Source organism: Rhinopithecus bieti, unplaced genomic scaffold, assembly GCF_001698545.2.
Source record: "Rhinopithecus bieti isolate Rb0 unplaced genomic scaffold, ASM169854v2 scaffold_27006, whole genome shotgun sequence".
NCBI classification, from domain to species: domain Eukaryota; kingdom Metazoa; phylum Chordata; class Mammalia; order Primates; family Cercopithecidae; genus Rhinopithecus; species Rhinopithecus bieti.
Genome location: NW_016813373.1, coordinates 1233043 through 1255594, shown reverse-complemented (window position 1 = coordinate 1255594; position 22552 = coordinate 1233043). Strand labels below are relative to the sequence as shown.

Below are 22552 nucleotides of genomic sequence, written 5' to 3'. Positions count from 1 at the left end.
GAGACTGTAAACTAGTTCAACCATTGTGGAAGACAGTGTGGTGATTCCTCCGGGATCTAGAACTAGAAATACCATTGGACCCAGCCATCCCATTACTGGGGATATACCCAAAGGATTATAAATCACGCTGCTATAAAGACACATGCATACATATGATTACTGCGGCACTATTCACAATAGCAAAGACTTGGAACCAACCCAAATGTCCATCACTGACAGACTGGATTAAGAAAATGTGGCACATATACACCATGGAATACTATGCAGCCATAAAAAAGGATGAGTTCATGTCCTTTGTAGGGACATGGATGCAGCTGGAAACTATCATTCTCAGCAAACTATCGCAAGAACAGAAAACCAAATACCGCTTGTTCTCACTCATAGGTGGGAATTGAACAATGAGATCACTTGGACACAGGAAGGGGAACATCACACACCAGGGCCTGTTGTGGGGTGGGAGGAGAGGAGAGGGATAGCATTAGGAGATATACCTAATGTAAATGATGAGTTAATGGGTGCAGCACACCAACATGGCACATGTATAGATATGTAACAAACCTGCACGTTGTGCACATGTACCCTAGAACATAAAGCATAATAATAAAAAAAAGATGCTAAACTATTTAGACAAAAAAAAAAAAATGAAACTGCGGAGAAGCATCTGAATCTACATCTGATAATGCATACTGATAATAATTATGTGGCCCATGGGCTGCCACTTTCCATCCCACATCCATCGCAGACATTGCCAGTCAATTCCCAGACTCTTTCTTGCTTAGATGTGCCCTTAAAGTTCTTCTCAGCATAGTTTCCCAAGCGTCTAACCTATCACGGTAGATGTGAGAATCACATTTGCTAACTATAGACTAGAATATAATGGAAAGAATTCACCAGCAATTCCTTGGATGAGAAGTAAAAAATGTAAAAAGGAGAAATGTTGACCTGGATTGATGTTGTTAGTTCTATTCACTTGCTTTACAGTTTCTCCTATAGTTACCCTCTGGACTTCCTCTTTTTCTCCCTCTCCCAATTCACATATCAAATAGTTCCCTTAGGCCAGGCACGGTGGCTTGCGCCTGTAATCCCAGCAATTTGGGAGGCCGAAGCGAGTGGATTGCTCGAGCTCAGTAGCTTGAGACCAGCCCTCCATCTATACCAAAAATACAAAAAATTAGCCAGGCATGGTGGCATGTGCCTGTGTGGTCTCAGCTACTTGGGAGGCTTAGGTGGGAGGATTGCTTGAGCCAGGGAGGCAAAGGTTGCAGTGAATCAAGATCGCACCACTGCACTGCAGTCTGGGTGACCGAATAGACCCCATCTCAAAACAAAACGAAAACAAAAACAAATTAACAACAAAAAACAGATATAGTTCCTGTATCCTCCACCCTAAACCCTGTACCTCTGAAGAATTTTACTCACCAAGTTACAAGGTATTTCTGGCCACAAGCTCCACTGTGAATTTTCAACAGTATAAAATGGTGTCTGACCAAAAACCTACAAAAGAAAGCTAGGAAACAGTCAAGGGAGTAGAGCTTCTCTTCATGTATATGACACAGTCCATCTGCAGCCACAGAGGAAGGGAGGTTCCATGGCTCTTTTCTTTCAAGGGACATTAATTCTTAAATTTATTCTACTGCATCATCTTGCCCTGCACACATGCAAAAAAGCTCTAAACAGACTGAATTGCAAGATTCATTTATCTTTTGGCTCCACCATGCCCCAACCTGGGACCTGTCTTTCCTGTGGAGCCTGAGCCGACCTGAGAGCTATTTGCTTGTGTGCAAAGGCCAAGGCCCATGATATTAGAATGTATTTACTTTGTGTATTCAGTATTCACTTTTCTCCCTGGACTTAGAGAGTTAAAGCAAATGTCTAAAATGTTTTCCCAGTGAAAAATAGCTTTGGATTTACCTAAACTGGAGAAGACAGAGAGGACTAAAGATGTGGAGACTGGGGATACAGATTACATAGGGAGGTGTTGGGAGCAAGCCCCCCAAAATCCGACCATAAACTGGCCCTAAAACTGGCCATAAACAAAATCTCTGCAGCACTGTCACATGTTCATAATGGCCCTGACGCCCATGCTGGAAGGTTGTGGGTTTACAGGAATGAGGGCAAGGAACACCTGGCCCGCCCAGGGTGGAAATCGCTTAAAGGCATTCTTAAGCCACAAACAATAACATGAGCAATCTGTGCCTTAAGGACATGCTCCTGCTGCAGTTAACTAGCCCAACCTATTCCTTTAATTCGGCCCATCCCTTCATTTCCCCTGAGGGATATTTTAGTTAATTTAATATCTATAGAAACAATGCTAATGACTGGTTTGCTGTTAATAAATATTTGGGCAAATCTCTGTTCGGGGCTCTCAGCTGTGAAGGCTGTGAGACCCCTGATATCCCACTTCACACCTCTATATTTCTATGTGTGTGTCTTTAATTCCTCTAGCGCCACTGGGTTAGGGTCTCCCTGACCGAGCTGGTCTTGGCAGGGAGGCATTGAGAGTGTCCAAAATTGATAATGTTAATTCTAGTATACTATCCCCCTTTGTCATGGAAAAGAGACTGTCACCTAGGCAACCACCTTTGAAATAGATGGGAAAGGACTTCAATGTTTACAGCTTTGTAAACTTAAGCAGTCTCACCATGGACAAAAAAATGTCTTCAAAGTGTCCCAGAAGTATTTGCAGAAAACTAGAGGAGCTGAAGCTCCAATTCCTAACTGAACTCTCAGCACATCATGTCAGTCTGACCATCTCCCCAAGTAAACAGCCCCACACTTTTGTTAGTGTATGGCCCTCTTCCCTCAATCCCATTTGTCCCTTGTCCCTGGCTGTGAGGTGCTGAAGGAAGGTGATGTTGCTGTCTGTATTTTACAGTTAAAAATCTGTAAAGGAGACTCAGTCCTTAGGGATCTCTCTCTGCTCTGCACTCAGTGTGTAACACAATACACCCTGACTGGTATGTTAAGCTACCTTTAAGGAGTGGCTGTAGGACTGTGAAGTTGTGAGATTATATAGGAATGGGGTTTGGAAGCAGTTTCACTACCCGACATTTATGCCATAGAGGGCACAGGCTACAGTGGAAAACACATCAGTCCTGGAGCCAGCAGACCTGGTCAGCTCCTAGAACTGCCCCAGATTCAGTGTGTGATCTTAGGCATATCATTTAACTTTTTTTTTTTTTGATGTAGTCTCGCTCTGTCACCTGGGCTGGAGTGCAATGGCACAATCTCAGCTCACTGCAACCTCCGCCTCCCGGGTTCAAGTGATTCTCCTACCTCAGCCTCCCTAGTCGCTGGAATTACAGGCATGTGCCACCATGCCTGGCTAATTTTTGTATTTTTATTAGAGATGGGGTTTCACCATGTTGGCCAGGCTGCTCTCAAACTCTTGACCTCAAGTGATCCACCTGCCTTGCCCTCCCAAAGTGCTGAGATTACAGCAAATCATTTAACTTCTGAGATCCATTGGTAAAAAGGGAAAATACTTCCTACTTCACATGGTGACTATGGGAGTTAAGTGGTAGAAATCTGTAAACTTAAGGAGTATTCAACATGAACTACTACTGCTGTCTCTCTTTATAGGCCATAGCTGCCTAAGTGGTCAGGACTTTCTTATACTCTTGGCTGGAACTCCCTCCCCACATCACTCTCTATTTCTAGAACATTATTGTGAGCTGATTTAATTGTGTTGGTGAATTGACTGATTAACAGGTCTTAAGATTACTTCTTGACTGGGCGTGGTGGCTCTCACCTGTAATCCCAGCACTTTGGGAGGCCGAGGCAGGCAGATCATCTGAGGCCAGGAGTTTAAAATCAGCCTGACCAACATGGAGAAACCCCATCTCTACTAAAAACACAAAAAATTAGCTGGGCATGGTGGTGCACGCCTGTAGTCCCAGCTACTTGGGAGGCTGAGGTGGGAGAATCACTTGAACCTGGAAGGTGGAGTTGGCAGTGAGCCAGGATTGTGCCACTGCACTTCAGCTTGGGCAACAAGAGCAAAATCTGTCTCAAAAAAAAAAAAAGATTACTTCTGAAACCTTCATTAAGACAGTGGCAGAGACAATAGTAAGAATGAGAAACACATGAAAGACCCACTCTCAGAGAGGCCTCTTCTTTATCCTGATTTTAATCCTGTTGCCTGACACCACCATCCATCCAAGCACCCAAACCTATTACCCTTGCTTCCTTTCTTCCTGTTACCACCTCGCCCAATATTTAAACAGTGACATGGTCCTATATTTTGTTTTGTTAACAGTCTCCTCTACTTATCCCATCCTCCTCTCTCCTTTCCCTTTAGACCCTCATTACTTGCCACCTAGATGACTGAAACAACCTCCTAACCACTTTCCCTTCCTCCTTTAAGGTCTCCTGCCCACCCATTGGCCAGACCTCTACAGAGTAGTTTTCTCAAATGAAAGCCTGAACATGTTACTCCTTTACTTCAAATCCTTCGATGGCTCTCTAACGCCTTAGGGTAGTGTCCAAACTCCTAGGCATAGTTTGCCAGATCTCCAGGGCTTGGCACAGCCTGCCTGTGCAGCTTACCTCTTGTGGTGTGTGTCTCACCCGCACAACCATTCTTCAGCCTTTCTGAGTTACTTACGATTTGCCCCAAAGTATCAAAGGATTGTATTCTTTGGTGCCTTTACTTTCTGTTCTGTCTATAAGGCTTTTGCTTTTCTTGCTACTCACTCCGTAGTCTTTTCCTCCTATTTTTATTTATTTTATTTATTTTTTATTTTTTTGAGGTGGAGTCTTGCTCTCACTTAGGCTGGAATGCAGTGGTGCGATCTCGGCTCACTACAACCTCCCCCTTCTGGGCTCAGGTGATTCTCGTGCCTCAGCCTCCCAAGTAGCTGGGATTACAGGCTCCTGCCACCACGCCCAGCTAATTTTTTTATTTTTAGTAGAGACGGGTTTCACCATGTTGGCTAGGCTGGTCTCAAACTCCTGAACTCAGGTGATCCCCTGACCTTGGCCTCCCAAATTGCTGGGACTACAGGCATGAGCCACCGTGCCCGGCCTCCTCCTATTTCTTTATGCATCCTTTCCTCCTCACCTTCCGCATCCAGTTAACTGTCAAGTACCTCCCTGTCTTTTAATATTTGGCTTGTGTCAGCTTTTCCTGACTCTTCCAGGTAGGGATGATCTCTCTGTCTTGTGAGTACTGTACTCTCACTGACTCCTGAAAACTTCTGTCATGTCACCCAGACCTTCTAAATATCTCTCCCACTGGACTGGGAATTCCATGAAGACAGGGATGCAGGGATGGTGTCATTAATATGTGCCTCCCCAATACTAAGCCCAGCCCAGGGGCGGGCACAAAATAACCACCCGATAACCACTTGTGGGATATAGAGGGTGTTTTTCCCACTTAACTGAAATTTCGCCTTTTACTATATACCCTCTCATGGGAAATGGTGCATCAAGATGAGCCACAATTCAAAAGGCACGAGTGTTAAAATGTCACCGAGCATTTAAACCAAAACAGATTCAGGATAAGTCCGGGTTTGGGTTTAAGAATACTTGGATGTTTGAGGTTTGTTTTAGTTGCATAGATTAAGGAAATAGATAGGCTCCTTCCAGTCAACAACCATCGCTATGTGCTAAACACCTAGTAAAGGGAGTAGAGCAGAAAAAATAATCCTCAGTCCTTGTCCTGCAGGAATTCACTGTCTCATAATCTACTGGGGTCCACACACACACACACACACACACAGGCAACTCAAGAGAGTTGCAAAGTGCCAAGGGGCTCAGAAGCAGAGAAGTTCCCATCAGGAGGTTCCAATGCTGAGGACCTAGGAATTCCTTAAGGAGAATGGAATTTAAGCAGATATTTGAAGAATATTTAAGATTTTCATAGGTGGAACTATGGGAAAGGTATTCCTGGCAGAAAACAAACATAGCCCAAGCAGAGGTTCAGAGGTGGGGGAATGCCAGGGATACCCAGTGAGGGTAGAGCCTATGTCACCAGAGCACTGGGAATCAGCAGAGTGTGTGATGGGAAGTAACTTTGGACAGGTAAAAGCAAGTAAGGAGGCTGGGGATTTAGGATCTGACGACATCAACCATGGGAAGCTTTTGGAGATTTTAAAGGTGGTTCTGGTTCGTGTTTATTTGCTCAAATTAAAAGAGGTTTTTTATTTAAGAAGAAATTTAGTAAAACCCCAAATAACAATAAGCAAACAAAAAAGTCACTCAGCCGGGCGCGGTGGCTCAAGCCTGTAATCCCAGCACTTTGGGAGGCCGAGACGGGCGGATCACGAGGTCAGGAGATCGAGACCATCCTGACTAACACGGTGAAACCCCGTCTCTACTAAAATACAAAAAATTAGCCAGGCGTGGTGGTGCGCGCCTGTAGTCCCAGCTACTTGGAGGCTGAGGCAGGAGAATGGCATGAACCTGGGAGGCGGAGCTTGCAGTGAGCCAAGATCGCGCCACTGCACTCCAACCTGGGTAACACAGCGAGACCCCGTCTCAAAAAAAAAAAAAAAAAAAAGTCACTCAGCTTTGTGAGATTCACTATTCAGCTGCTAATGAAATATTTGTATTTAAAACTGAGAATGCTTACCGGGAGGGAAAGAAATGTGTTGAAAAAATCAGCAAAGATTTCATCCTCTAGCAGAATTATAAGATTTGTAGAACCGATTATCTCTACATGGAGAGAGAGAAATAAAAAAACAAAACATGAATCAGAATCGCATTCAGGTTCAGAAAATGAAGCAATCGAATGGATCATTTCACATTGCCAAATGTCAGCATGATGACAGCCTTTAGGGTCATCCAATTCAATTTCTCCCCTTCTCCTGGACTCTCTTTTTCAATATCATTCTGCTTAAACACTCCCAGCTGTGGGGAGCTCACTCACTCACAGGTATGCCCATTCTGTTTATGAAGAAGGCGAAGTGGTAGATTTCTTGTTTCCCACTGTGACTATATTCCTTTACCTTCTATATGTAAAGATTATGCCCTCTGAAGCTTGACAGAATTCACTTAAGTCCCCTTAAAAGAGACAGTGCTTCCAGTATTTATAAAGACATCACAGACGTCTGCTTACCAACAACCCCACTGGCTAGTCACCAAGCAGTTCTTCAACCCATTCCTCACACGGCCGTCTCTCCATCTGGTTCTCTCATTGGCTGGAGTGGTACTCACAACTGAAACACTTCAAATGCTTCCCAGAGCAGAACATAAGAGAACTCTTGCCTAGGTTGCATCTGATGCTAACGTAATGGGGCCTAAAATGGGGTTAGCTTTGGGGACTCTCATATTACACTATTAACTCCATTATGCTTTTACTTATGCAGTCACATTTCAGAAACCAGGGCAGGAATGTATGTTTATTCCAGTCAAATTTCAGTTTGGTAGGTTTGGTCCAGCATTACAGCCTGACAAGAGCTTTCTTGAATGTTAATTTCATCATGCAACATACTTATTACTTCTCTCAGGTGTGATCATCGTGCTGCCCAAGTTAAGTCAAGGAGATGAATGTTGAATGTCATAAAGCCAAATACGGAGACCCCAGGTGAACAAAGCAACTAACTCCTTCCTTTAATTTACTGCCTATGCTCCTTAGAGGACAATGGTCAACTAGTGAATAATAAACTAATTGTTTGATCAGTGGCCCAACATTACTCAGTCATACCCAAAGTTCATAATGAAAGACTGAAAAATGGGTCCGAATATTATGCCCTAAGCTCATCTCTCAATCTAAGCATCTGATGAGGATAGCATCTGATGAGGACAGTAAGTGCCATGCACAGTCACAAACATGTAGTTATGATAACATAAGAAAACTAAATGATCATTTTTCCTGATGACACTGGGTGGTTGTTGACTTCATATAATAGAAATAGAATTAGAAACTCCTGGTCGGGCATGGCAGCTTATCCCTGTAATCTTTGGGAGGCTGAGACTGGTGGATTGCTTGAGGCCAGGAATTCAAGACCAGCCTGACCAACATGAAACCCTGTCTCTACTAAAAATACAAAAATTAGCCAGGTGTAGTGGCGGGAGCCTGTAACCCCAGCTACTTGGGAGGCTGAGGCAGGACAATTGCTTAAAGCCAGGAAGTGGAGGTTGCAGTGAGCTGAGATCACACCACTGCACTCCAGCCTGAGTGACAGAGTGAGATTCTGTCTCAAAAAAAAAGAAACCCAGACAAACACTATTGTGAGTGACAGAGCTGGTATCAGCACTTGCCCTCTGTTCACATACATCTTTTTTCTTGCTGTTAAGTGTTATGTGTGTTTTATCTGTACCCTTCCCAAGCCCTCTGTTCTTCTTTTTATAAGCAGTCTTTGATTTATTTAATCTATTCCATATGGATGATTCCAAAATCTGTGTTTTCAGTCCAGACTTTTCTTCTTGACTCTGGTTTTAAATGTACATGAGCTATGGGCCAGATCTGTGGTGCGCATCCAGTAGGCACGTTCATCTCAACTTGTTCAATGTGTCCAGACCTCCCACCTGCTTCTTTTCCTACATGCCCAGTCCCAGTTACTGGAATCATCATTCTATAAATGATCTAATCCAGAAAACTGAGACTCTTCTCTCTGTCTCTGTCCCTGTCTCTCACTCTCACTCTCAATCTCTCTCACTCTTGCTCTCTTCTTCTCCCTCTCTCCCCTTCACGCCCCCCACATGCAATGGGGGACTATGCTATATGGTTTCTCTTTGTACCTATCTCTGGAATCTATCTTCTTATTTCCATCCATAAAGTTACTCTTCCATTATAGGTCTCTATGCTCTCTCACCTAGACTATCGCATCAGCTTCTTAAATGGTCTCCCTAGCTCCCACCTCTTGTCCTTCCAACCACCCTCCACATACTGCCGCCATAATCTGTTGATATTATTGTTAAAGTCTTTCAAAATCTCCTCGGTGTCCTAGAAGGTAAAATCCAAACTTTCTAGTATAGTATCTGAGGCTTCACCCCATCTGGCCTTTGAGTTTCCTCCCAGCCTCATTTCCTGCCTCTCCACACTCTCTGCCTCCTGTTTGCAAGCTAAGCCAAGACATTGCTATTTTCTGCATGTGCTAGGTACTCTCACTTGAAACCTCCACATCTTTGTTCCCATATTCCCATTGCTTAAAATGTTTTCTCAAGCACAGTCAGCTCACAAATTAATAGCCATCCATTAAGAACTGGTTTACATATAATCTTCTTGGTGAACCAAGAATGGTAGAATCTACCACAATGGTCCCTACACCATCACGTATATCCTCCATTATTACAATTAGCAAGTCTTACTGTTTTTATTCATTGATACATCTGTCTTCCTCATCAAACTGAGCGTATGAGAGGAGGGACTTTGTTTTTTCACCTTCCTTTTTCTAGGCTCTAAAAGTGTTTCCACAATGTCTAAGTTCTGTAAACGTAGAATAAATTGTTCTTTCAAAAGATAGTCTTCAATTTTTTTTTTTTTTTTTTTTTGCCAAAGTCTCACTCTGTCACCCAGGCTGGAACGTAGTGGCATGATCTTGGCTCACCGCAACCTCTGCCTCCCAGATTCAAGTGATTCTTGTGTCTCAACCTCTCGAGTAACTGGGATTACAGGTGCACGCCACCATACCTGGCTAATTTCTCTGTTTTCAGTAGAGATGGCTTTCACCAAATTGACCAGGCTGGTCTTGAACTCCTGACCTCAGGCAATCCACCTGCCTCAGCCTCCCAAAGTGCTGGGATTACAAGGATGAGCCAACGCTCCCAGTCGATGATTTTCAATCTTTTGGACTTTTGTTTGTTTATCATTCATAGAGTCTAACATGGATTTGTTAAATGAGTACATTACTGAGCCCATCTGAATGCAGAAAAGTGGGGTTTGGCAGAAATTCCCCAGTGATTGTTTTTCATAGCTACACACACTGCTGGTGGCAAGGGGCTTGACTATGCTAGGGCTTGCCACTGACAAGACAGTCTTAAGGAGGTACAGAAACAAGGCTCTGTATATCCTTCTCTTCCTCATCCTCTCATTTCTCCATTCTTGTTTTTCCTTCTTACCTGTTCTGCCTTCAAACTTCCTAATAATTTGAGAAGGCTTTTAGCACCCATTCCACACCATGATAATATTGACTTGGCAACAAATTAAATCACTGCATAATCTCAAACCCCATACCAGTCTTCTCTCTGGAGGAAAGGTGGCCCAATCCACATTTTACTTCCTCCCTCTTAGTTGTCTTATGAATAAGGCCCTGACCTACCCTCAAAGATCTGGTGGCAGAAGGTGGGAGGAAGGGGAAGAAGGAGAAAGAGAAGGAAAACAAAGGCATGAATAACACAAAAGTCACCCATGGTGCCCCTGAATGGCTCAGATCTATTAACCACTGGGAAAATGAATGGTTTGCCTTATTTGAGAGACTCAAGGCCTTGGAGACATCCCTCGCAGAGACTCACCAGCACTGCTCATGTTGTCATGCTTTTCCTGACACAGTAATTTGTTAGGGGCAGAATTATCCCCCAGTCAACAGAACTTTATCCATTGTGAACAGGTAATGATGCCTTCTCTAAGGGGTTCCAGATTCTATCTGGCATGACCTACTTACTTCTGGTGTAGGCTTTAATCTGAAGATAAGTCTTTATCTTACCTTATCTGCTGAATCCCCTTGGACATACAAGACTCCTCCTATACTTAAGCCTTTAGTTCATACTATTTTATTTGACAAGTTCTTTATAATTGTGCCCAAGATCTCTTGTCTGTTCCAACCTCTCCCATGCTAAGGTGACTTTTGCATTGCTAAACTCAGCTCCTAAGGGTCTTGTAAACGATTACATTTGATGTAATCTTAATAAGCAGTATCTCCTGGACATTCTGCCCATTTAAAACATCAACCTCCATTGGTTGAGCCCAGGAGTTTAAGGCTGCTGTGAGCTATGATCACACCACTGAACTTCAGCTTGGGCAACAGAGTGAAACCTCATCTTTAAAAAATTAAAATTAAAACATCAGCTTCCAAGAGGCTTGAATTCCCTTTCTCTGAAGGCTCTTCAGGCACTTGGTTTTCTCATTAAACAACTCTTCATTTCTCCTGTTCTTCCCTGATAGGAAGTAAATATTAAGATGAAAGACTAAAAGCCCTATAACCCTTCAAAATTTAGCCAAGAATTACTGAGAATAGAATTCTCCAACCAGAGAGGGTTTCGAGAATTTGAAAGTCTTGGGATTATAGGGAAGCTTATATAATGTCCAAAAGGCCTTCCCATGGGGGGTGGGGGGAAAACCGAAAACTGGAAGGATTATTGTTAATAATGAATCATCAATAAAATACCACTTACATTTGAAAAAGTGCTATACTTTCTTTAGAATACATAAAGACCAAATACTGTATTCTACAGTGATTTTAGTGAGAAGAGATTCTTGCTTTACATCTTGATGTTTTATGTATTGCAAGATGAGTTTGTAGCTTACCATACTTCTTCAGTCTGTTATCAGTTACCTTATTCATTAGTCAGTTTAACATGCACACATCTTAAGAGTTCAGTGTGAAGCACTGCATGGTTCTACAATATCGGATTCCATACAATGCGTATGGATTCTACCTATCATCGTATTGCCTGATGATAATAATTATCTGGGGCACTTGGAAAATATACAGATTCCTGAACTCCACCCCTTCTCAATCAGAATTGCCAGGGGAAGGTCCTGGCAGTTTAGGTTTAGGATAATTCCATGAATTATCACCTCTTTTGCAAAATAAATAGAGTCATGGTCGCCTCCTAAAATAATGGCATATACAGTAGTAACATATGCTCACATTCCTTAAGACGGAATGCTTTCAGCATGTTTTCAATCAAGCTGTGTGCACCTACTCTTGAGTCCTAACTGCTGCCCCACCATCTTTCCCACTGCTTAAAAGGGCTGACTATTGGAGCCATTAACAACCAAATGGTGTCACTCTAAAATCAGTAAAGAGGAAAAGCCAGTATCACTGGCTAAAACTTGAAATGTATAATGGTTAGATCCCTGACCCTTTCATAACCTTCTAGTTCCCAAAAGAAAAGGGCACCAGATGTCTCCCAAATGTGTGGTAATAAGAGTTATCTGAAGGGGTGGCTTACCCCTCCACACCTGTGGGCGTTTCTCGTTAGGTGGAATGAGAGACTTGAGAAAAGAAACGAGACACAGAGACAAAGTATAGAGAAAGAAAAGTGGGGCCCAGGGGACCGGCACTCAGCATACAGAGGACCCACGCCAGCACCGGTCTCTGAGTTCCCTTAGTATTTATTGATAATTATCTTTACCATCTTAAAGATAAGGGAGTGGCAGGACAATAGGATCATTGTAGGGAGAAAATTAGCAGTAAGACGTACGGATAAAGATCTCTGTGACATGAATAAGTTCAAAGGAAAATGCTGTGCCTTGATATGCATATGCAAATATCTCCATAAACCTTTTAGCAGCATTGTTTCAGCAAGTCCCACCTTTTGCCCTAAGGCGGATTTCTCCTTTTTCAGTAAACAAAGCATACAATCGGGTTTTACACCGAGATGTTCCATTGCCCAGGGACGGGCAGGAGACAGATGCTTTTCTTTATCTTAACTGCCAACATCCGCCAAAAGGCCTTCTTTCGTCTNTATGGATAAAGATCTCTGTGACATGAATAAGTTCAAAGGAAAATGCTGTGCCTTGATATGCATATGCAAATATCTCCATAAACCTTTTAGCAGCATTGTTTCAGCAAGTCCCACCTTTTGCCCTAAGGCGGTTTTCTCCTTTTTCAGTAAACAAAGCATACAATCGGGTTTTACACCGAGATGTTCCATTGCCCAGGGACGGGCAGGAGACAGATGCTTTTCTTTATCTTAACTGCCAACATCCGCCAAAAGGCCTTCTTTCGTCTTGTACTAGTCCTACTCAGCACAGACCCTTCACGGGTGTCGGGCTGGGGGACGATCAGGTCTTTCTCTTCCCACGAGGCCATATTTCAGGCTATCACATGGGGAGAAACCTTGGGCAATACCTAGCTTTCCTAGGCAGAGGTCCCTGCGACCTTTGGCAGTGTGCGTGTCCCTGGGTACTTGAGATTAAGAGAATGGTGATGACTTTTAACCAGCAAGCTGCCTTCAGGCACTTGTTTAACAAAGCACACCCTGCACAGCCCAAAATCCATTAAGCCTTGAGTCAACACAGCACATGTCTCTTGCAAGGACAAGGTTGGGGTAGGGTCACAGATTAACAGCATCTCAAATGCAGAACAAAATGGAGTCTCCTATGTCTACTTCTTTCTATATAGACACAGTAACAGTCTGATCTCTCTTTCTTTTCCCCACAGATAGGGTTGTTGTTAAAAACCTAAACTGCCAGGACCTTCCCCTGGCAATTCTGATTGAGAAGGGCTGGAGCTCAGGAGTCTGTATATTTTCTAAGTGCCCCAGATAATTATTATCATCAGGCAAATATAGAAAATATTGGGGCCAGATGCAGTGGCTCACATCTATAATCCCAGCACTTTGGGAGGCCAAGGTGGGTGGATCAGTTGAGGACAGGATTTCGAGACCAGACTGGCCAATATGGGGAAGCCCCTTCTTTCCTAAAAATACAACAAAATTAGCCAGGTATGGTGGTGCACACCTGTAATCCCAGCTACACAGAAAGCTGAGGCACAAGAATTGCTTGAATCTGGAAGGCAGAGGTTCCAGTGAGCTGAGATGGTGCCACTGAACTCCAGCCCAGGCAACAGAACGAGACTGTGTCTCAACAACAAAAAAAAAAAGTGGTTTCTAAATGAAATAAAGCTGCATTCACATCTCAGATCTGACATTTACTAGATCTGATCTGGTATGCAAAACTCTGGGCATCTCCTTTTCCCAAGTGCAGTTACCCTGGAAATGACAGCAGGTTTCTTTGGCAAAGATTAGGAAGAATATTCACAGTAAACAGTTGCAAAATATTGCAAGATTCTTCCTAATGGGTAAAATGCTTTTTTCATTTCAGAGCTTCTAGGTCTGACTCAGGGCTGAAAATTGGATGAGGAGCCTGATTCTCTGCCACGATGGCTCACTTTAAGCTCCTATTCATTCATTCATTCACTCAACAAATATTTATTGGGCATGTCTATGTGACACAAACTGTTCTAGGTGTTTGGGATGAATCACTGAATAAACAGTCTAAAATCCTTGCCATCACAGAGCTTATGCTCTCCAGTAGAATCTTATTGAATGACCACACATTTTTTTAAGGAACCCCATGACCAATAACCACCACACAGAATCTATGGGTTAGATCATTCAGATATCCTCACAGGCTCAACTGCCTATTATGATAACTACTCTTATTTTGTTTTTGATGGTTAACACGATCTCCAGTAGAAATCAGAGCCAATTTCAACTACAACACATCTTTTTCAGCATCTGTGGTTATCCCCACTGTGCCACTACTGCTAGCACCACCACTATTGAGTGTTTGTTGTCATAGGCACTGCCGTGCATAACCTCGCATTGCTCCTGAGCTTCTGAGTCTTCCTTCAAGATGAAAAGTTTTGAGCTGGTCATGGTAACTCATGCCTGTAATCCCAGCATTTTGGGAGGCTGAGGCTGGTGGATCACTTGAGTCCAGGAGTTTGAGACCAGCCTGGGCAACATAGTAAGACCCCACCTCTATTAAAAAATGATTTTTAAAATTAAATGTGTATATGTTCTATAGTTAATTATATATTATATATTTAATTTTAAAAATTAAATGCAGGCCGGGCGTGGTGGCTCACGCCTGTAATCCCAGCACTTTGGGAGCCCGAGGCGGGTGGATCACAAGGTCAGGACATCGACACCATCCTGGCTAACACGGTGAAGCCCCATCTCTACTAAAAATGCAAAAAATTAGCAGGCGTGGCAGCAGGCACCTGTAGTCCCAGCTACTTGGGAGGCTGAGGCAGGAGAATGGCGTAAACCCAGGAGGCGGAGCTGCAGTGAGACTGAGATCGTGCCCACTGCACTCCAGCCTGGCAACACGAGCAAACTCCATCTCAAAAAATAATAAATAATGAAATAAAATTAAATGCATATATCATATATTTAATTAAAATTAATTACATTATATATAATTAAATATAAATTTATAAATAATAAATATATATACATAAAGAAAAGTTCTGGGTGGAGGGTCTGATTGCTGAGTCTAGGACAGGGTATCCATGTCCTTACTGCCAGGGCCAAGAGAGAGAGACTGTCTGGTCCCCTCTGGCATCCGTAGTGGGAGACAGTCCCTCCAAGACTCACACAATAAATTTTCACTCCAAATAAAACAGATAGAGAGTGAGTGACCAAAAGGTTTTTGAGATATACACACATATCTCTATGTTAACTGAATTCTGTGTTGAGTCATATGCATCTAAGTTTAACAGGAAGAAGAACCACATGTTTACTGGGTGCTTGGACAATACTTATATACTTTTACTGCTCTTCTCTTTATCCCTCTATCACTTCGTTTAAATGGGTCATTCAATACCAAATGGAGAGCAAGTGCCCTTTCCAGGCTCATGTAAATATGGTGCCCTCTGGTGCATGGTGTTGAACATTACACTTTTCTTTTCAAAACTCCACTCTGTAATTTGAAGGTTTTGTTTTTGTTTTTCCCCCAACATAATCTTCAGTTCGTTTTACTTTCCAAAGTAATTAGGATCACTGTCAGAGTGCTCACACCTGCTGTTACATAAGCAGTACAGAAAGGCCCTTATCATCCAAATAGTAGATCTGCTTATTCCACCATCGTATCTGGCCTTAACTATAATTCTTTGTGGCTTTGCAGGCCCCTGCTAATATTATTTTACCTGGAAGACACATGTTGTGAGATATAACATTTAGAGGCAATCATTTACTACAAGAGATGAATTTGTTGATATTTAACAAGGCTTCAAAAGTACTCAAAATAGAACGGGTCTAAGGGTTAACACGTGGTTTTGGTATTTCTTCAACTTTCATCTTTGTGGAGAAATAATATCTTGAAATACTAATATTTGGGTTTTGCTTCCCAACCCTTACAGATGACTTTTCCTCTATTTAGTCAAAGATATTGCATCAAGATGAGGTCAGATTATAATAGCAAAAAACAAGAAGTCAATTTTAGGTTAAAAAATCTAAAATATGCTCTTAATATCAAAAAGGGGAGGTGTCGCCAGGCGTGGTGGCTCATAGCACTTTGGGAGGCCAAGTCTGGAAGATCACTTGAGCCCAGGAGTTTGAGACCAGCCTGGGCAACATGACAAGACCCAGTCTTTACAAAAATCAAAAAGAAAAAAAAATTCACTGGGTGTAGTGGTGCCATCTGTAATCCCAGCTACTGGGGGTGACTTGTGGGTTGTGTGGGAGCTGAGGCAGGAGAACTGCTTGAGCCAGGAGGTCGAGGCTACAGTGAGCTGAGATGGTGCCACTGCATTTCAGCCTGGGTGATAGAGCAAAACCCTGTCTAAAAAAAAAGAAAAAGAAAAAAGTCAGGGGGAGGCCTGAGTGAAGTAGAAACCCACTTTACCATATCAATGGGAAAGCATGTACAGAGGAGCAGATTCCCTGCCCCCTCAGCCTCAAGGGTACTAGAGGAGGTTCAACAAAGCTAGAGGAAGAAGGAGCTGCAAGGCTTGGCCAAGGCAAATATATCCAAGGTTGTAGGGGAGAAGCAAGGGGCTGGGAGCCAGAGGTGACAACCAGGAAAAGGGCAGAACCTACAGGGGATGCTGCAGAGTTCCACTGGTCCCCAGGACCAGAGAGAAGCATGGAAGCTGAACTGCACCTGAGGCATATTTTATTTCCACACCAGGGACCGCTGTTCATCTCCAGCGGGGAGCAACGTTGTTGCCTGATCGTTCCAACGACGCAAGTGTCAGCTTTCTGTGGAAGCTGCCTGCTGGTCACATGCCGAACATCCAGCACACGCATGCCATCCCACATTCTGAGACGTGGCTGAGTCTGAAAGAACACATTCCTCCATATATCACAGCCTTGAGCACCGACACATCACATCCCCCATACCCCATATGCCTCCACTTCCTGGGCCCCTGACAACAAACACATTCCTCCATATATCACAGCCTTGAGACATCCCCCCATATGCCTCCACTTCCTGGGCCGACCAGACACATTCCTCCATATTATTCTCAAAGAAAAACAACACCTGGAGATCTCCGATAAGGTTACAACGCGTTTTGTAAAAGCGCAGGAACCAATAAGAAGAGCTGCTAAAGTATAAACTTAATACATTAAACCAATTGTATTGCTGTAACCAAAAGAATCTTGTAACCTTACATATCCTGTTTTCATCAGGCTATAAAAAAGCGAGCACACGAAATTGTTCGGGCTCTTGTATGTTGTATAGAACGGAGGGAGCCAGTTCGAACTTGCACTTAAAGATCCTTGCTGCTTGGCTTTGACTCGGACCCTGGTGGTCTTCTTCGGGGAATAAACGGTCTGGGCATAACAAGTCCCACCTCTCTATGACTTTGGGAAGCACCCTCCACCCCCCACAATACTGAGAATGCCCACCAACACCCAAAAAACCAGGGTGGTGAAGGTCCCTGGCAACCAAACAACTCATTCCTGCTGCACCTCGCTTTGACTGAGAAAATAAAAAGGAAGAGTAGGGCCAGAACCAAAAGGAATCATTTGCTCTAGGAACTAGAAAAAAAAAAGGAAACAAGAAGGATGTCCCTGCTCTCACCATCGAGAAGTCCCTGCTCTAACCCTCCTCTGTCCTAACTGGATGCTAGTTTGTCCAGGAGGAGGGAAGCTCTGACAGATTCTTCATGGGGTCCCTGGAGAAAGCAGGGGAGTGGATGGGCACAGTGCTCATGCGCTGTAATCCACCAGCACTTTGGGAGGTCGAAGCAGGTGGATCACGAGGTCCAGGATTCAAGGACAGCCTGTTCCAACATGGTGAAACCCCACCTCTACTAAAATACAAAAATTAGCCAGGCATGGTGGCAGGAGTGGTGTAATCCCAGCTACTTGGGAGGCTGAGGACAAGGAGAATCGCTTGAACCAGGAGGCAGGGTTGGCAATGAGCCAAGACTGTGCCACTGCATCCCAGCCTGTGAGACTCTGCCTCAAAAAAAAAAAAAAAAAAAAAAAAAAAAAAAAAAAAAAAAAAAAAAAAAAAGCAGGGGAGAAGCAGAAGGGGAGGCATGAAGGCACTCTTTGCAAGTCCCCAATAATTTAACTCTATTTGGAGTTCTGCCCTCCTTGACACCCAGCAAAAGCATTATGTGACATAGTTAAATATCTAGCTACCTTAAGCCACCTTCTTAACCCTTTTGAGTTTCAGATTACTCAGCTCTAAACCTCTCTGATAAGACATTTGTGAGGATTAAAAAGAAAAATATGCAGCATAAACAAGCCATTGAACTTTATTATACATGAGAACCAGAAAGGAGTGGTTCCAGAAGAGTCTACTGCTTGGGAATCAATAAGATATGTACAGAGCAATGGGCTGAAAGGCCTGGAAGAAGAATTTTCCAGGCTCTACACATGGGGAGACTGGGCTGAAGAAAGTCTGGAAACAGACGAGCCTCTGAGCTCTCACTACATGCAGGGTGTTGCTTTGCTCTATTAAACCCTGCAGAGGGCCGGGCATGGTGGCTCACATCTGTAATCCCAGCATTTTGGGAGGTAGCGGCAGGCAGATCACTTGAGCCCAGGAGTTCGAGACCAGCCAGGACAATGTAGGGAAAACTCATCTCTACAAAAATAAAACATTAGCTGGGCATGGCATGATGGTTTGCACCTGCAGACCCAGCTACCTGGGAGGCTGAGAGGGGAGAATTGCTTGAGCCCAGGAGATTGAGGCTGCAGTGAGTGGTGATTGCATCACTGCACTCCAACTGGACAATTGAGTGAGACCCTGTCTAAACAAAAACAAAAACAAAAAATCCTGCGGAAGAAGTTACCTTCAAGAGTTCGATGTTTCATTTGATAAATCACAAAGTAATCAAAGGAAAGACCTCAAGAACATTCTAGGACTTTTGTAGAGTCAAAAACAGTCTCTTCAATATGAGAGTTGAAGAGGTCCAGAACAAGAAAGAATGAAGAGGTGGTTATTGTAATGGGTAGATTATTATGTACTAAATATGACTAGTGGTAGGAATTCTATGTGCTGGGTGAAGGATATTTATAAAAAGGCCCAAAGGCAGGATATCATGAATTTATGTTAATGTCCTCATGGGAGGAGAATGAGGGATGCAGAGATATGCAGGGCACACAGATTGCTGTTGCTGGAATTGAGGAGAGAGGGGAGGGGAAGGAAATACTTGGGGATCTAAGAGTGAGGGTCACAGTTGCATGCCTTGTTTCATTCTCCTGTCCTCTGCACACTGCTCAGGAAATGCGACTGAGAGAAACCAGAAGGGGAAGGAGGGTATGCCTGTCCCAGAGAAGTCTGATGCCTCAGGATGAGCCACCTCTGAAAGAAGGATGCAGGATTCTTCTCTCTGGCAGCTCCATCTCCCACAGCTTCTCATGCAGATGTCCTGGAGTATGCAGGCAATGAGAACCAATTGTGGCACATCCAGGTTCAGGCCTTAACAAAAATGTAGCAATACCACCAAAAGGAGAAGCCATAGATCCAGATCATCAAAACGGCACTGAAGATCACATGCCAGCAGAAGAAGGTGGTGACAAACATAATGTCATTTCTGTCATCATCCATCCATTGATAGCCAGAGATTGGTTTGAACAGCATAAAGCCTATGTGCATCAGCCAAGAGCCTGTGATCATATACAAAAAGGCCTTCATGATCCTGAGCAGCAGCATGTTGGGAGCCCACAGCTCTGCGGTCACCACCAGAGTCAGCAGGAACATGGCCTGGGTGAGCAGCACGTGAGACTGAAGCTCCACTCCTTCTGTGTCCTGCAGGTGAGACACCATCAGGGGCAGAAATATGAACATGCCCAGAGCTTGGGCACCTTGCTCCAGAGCAACACATCTCTTAGGCAGCAGGTTCTGGCTCACCATGTCTACACACCCACTCAGCAAGAAAGTCATATAGAGAGTGAGATGCTGCCACTGTTTGCGGAACATAAAGTTTCTCTGATGATACATCTTGCTGATAAGTACAAACTGTCTAGGAATGCTGTGCAATTCTTGGGCTACTAAAATGCAGGCACTCAGTATCTTCAGCAACCCAATGTAGTATATTTGCCATAGCCTTGCCCATCTTCCTTTGCTCCAGGGATGGCGTGGTGGATACTGGACAGGGGCATTGCATATCAAGGCTCTGGAGACAAGTTGTGCATGATAAAGTCCATAGAAGAAGAAAGAAAGCCCTGGGTACAGATGACCCTCAAAGCCTCCCATTGAACTGAAAGTAGGTCTGATCAAAGGCAGAAGCAAAAGGCTCAGGAATGACCATTCACTCAGGGCCACCTCAGGCTCTAGAATGTGGAGGGAGCCTCCTGAGGTTACTTATATTCTCTATCCAGCCCACTGAATCCACATACAGAAAGGAAATGGTTTTGGAGGAGGCCCAAACCTATGGTGGGGTGGGTGTCATAGTTTCCGTCTGGTCTTCTGCTCTGGTTCATTGGTAATCAGCTAACCGTTGACAAACAATGAAGTAAGCATATTCTCCAGCATAATGCTTGGGCATCTGCCATTCTCAGAGACTATGTTTAGAGGGTCCCCCTCTTGCCTCTCCTCCCACTAACCCTTGACCACATCACTACCTTCCTTACCTCACTCCTGTACTAGTCTGTTCAGGCTACTATAACAAAATACCATAAACTTGTAACTTATAAACACCAGAAATTTGGCTAGACACAGTGACTCATGCCTATAATTCCAGCATTTTGGGAAGCTGAGGTGGGAGGATTGCTTGAGCCCAGGAGTTCGAGACCAACCTGGGCAACATGGTGAGACCTCATCTCTACCCAATAAAAAAACAAAAAAATTATTTTAAAATTAGCTGGGTGTAGTGGTGTGCACCTGTAGCCTCAGCTATTCTGGAGGCTGAGGCAGGAGGATCCCTTTAGCCCAGGAGGTCAAGGCTGCAGAGAGCCATGATCACCTAATCTTGTGGCCTTTCATTAGTCTTACAAAGGTAGTTTCAGGCTGGGTACAGTGGCTTACGCCTGTAATCCCAACACTTGGGGAGGCCGTGGTAGGTGAATTACTTAAGATCCAGAGTTCAAGACCAGCCTGGCCAACATGGTGAAACCCCGTCTCTACTAAAAGTACAAAAATTAGCTGAGCATGGTGGTGCATCCCTGTAATCCCAGCTACTCAGGAGGCTGAGGCAGGAGAATCACCTGAACCCAGGAGGCGGAGGTTGCAGTGAGCAGAGATTGCGCTACTGCAGTCTAGCCTGGGCTATAGAGTGAGACTCTGTCTCAAACAAACAAACAAACAAACAAAAACAAGAAAAACAAAGGTAGTTTCAGTCTCCAAACAAGGAGGGAGTCAGTTTTAGGGAGGGACTGTTATCTTTCTTGCTTCAAAGTTACACTATAAACTAAATTCCTCCCACGGTTAGCTTGGCCTATACCCAGGAATGAGCAAGGACAGTCAGCCTGTGAGTCTAGATGCAAGATGGAGTCAGTTAGGTTAGATTTCTCTCACTGTCATAATTTTTTCAAAGGCAGTTTCACTGTGATTTGAATACCGACTCCAAGACTCATGCTGGAATGTAATATTGCCATAGTAACTGTATTAAAAGGTAGGACCTTTAAGGGGTTTAAGGGGTAATTAGGTAATGAGGGTTCTGCTCTCAAGAATGGATTAATGCCATTGTCACAGGAGTGGATACTTAGTGGGTCCCTCATAAACAGAATGAGTTCTGCGCAATTTCCTCTCTCTCTCTCATGCACTCACTCACCATGTGATGCCTTCTGTGATGCCCCTCACTCACCAGATGCTGGTGCCATGCTCTTGGAGTTCCAAGCCTCCAGAGCTGTGAGTCAAATAAGTCTTTGTTCTTTATAAATTACCCAGTCTGTGGTATTCTATTATAGCAACAGAAAACAGAATAAGTAAATAAATAAGAATAAATAAATAAACACTTTAAGTTTACAACAAGTAAGCTTTCCAGGCAGTTCTTTCCACTCCATCTCCACCCACTGCCCGTGTTCAGGTATCACCAACTCTGAGTTATTGAAACATGTCTAATCAGGTTCGAATACTCATCTGTTCCTTTCCAAATAACAGATAGATGAGCTTTGGGAATTGAGAGCTAATCATGATATTGACTAATTTAAGTTATCCAGTGGAATCTCATGGCCTTGTAGATAAAATCCATGCCTTTAGAATAAGCTTCAAGGAGCCTTATGCTTTGGCCTGGTCTCATTTCCAGTCCCTTCCCATATGTGCCATTGTCCCAGGCTTATCAGAAGCTTCTAGTTCAACCTGGAATCCTCTTTCTATCCTTTACACCATCTACATCTGGAGAACTCCTCTTCTTCTTTTTTCCTTCAAGGTTCAGCTTAAGCACTGCCTCCTCCCAGCCAGGGAGAATACTTGTACATATCTGTATCATTGTGCTGGTTACGCCATTTCATAACTGTTTATTTATGGAGATGTCTGTAAAGTCAGAGACGATGTCTTGTCATCTTTGCCTCTTTAGTATCTAGCCCCATG

At 43.7% G+C, this 22552-nt stretch overlaps 2 protein-coding genes across 10 annotated transcripts in view; both read right to left on the bottom strand.

The window, feature by feature from the left end:
- Positions 1-10450, bottom strand: part of RGSL1 (regulator of G protein signaling like 1) — a 106869-nt gene extending 96419 nt beyond the window's left edge. For 7 of the 9 annotated variants that reach the window (XM_017848131.1, XM_017848136.1, XM_017848132.1 and 4 more), the window contains exons 1-3: positions 10399-10450; positions 6575-6657; positions 1420-1494 (exon numbers count right to left, since the gene is read on the bottom strand). In XM_017848131.1, the coding sequence (XP_017703620.1) occupies positions 1420-1494; positions 6575-6657; positions 10399-10411 (171 nt within the window). In that variant the 5' untranslated portion in view covers positions 10412-10450. The remainder of the gene's footprint in view (positions 1-1419; positions 1495-6574; positions 6658-10398) is intronic. The other 2 variants (XM_017848135.1, XM_017848134.1) reach the window with 2 other exon arrangements.
- Positions 10451-19495: 9045 nt separating this feature from the next.
- LOC108512692 (transmembrane epididymal protein 1-like) lies at positions 19496-20278 on the bottom strand. The gene has a single exon (XM_017848047.1). It carries the CDS (start codon positions 20276-20278, stop codon positions 19496-19498), a length of 783 nt encoding a protein of 260 aa, XP_017703536.1.
- Positions 20279-22552: the final 2274 nt, after the last annotated feature.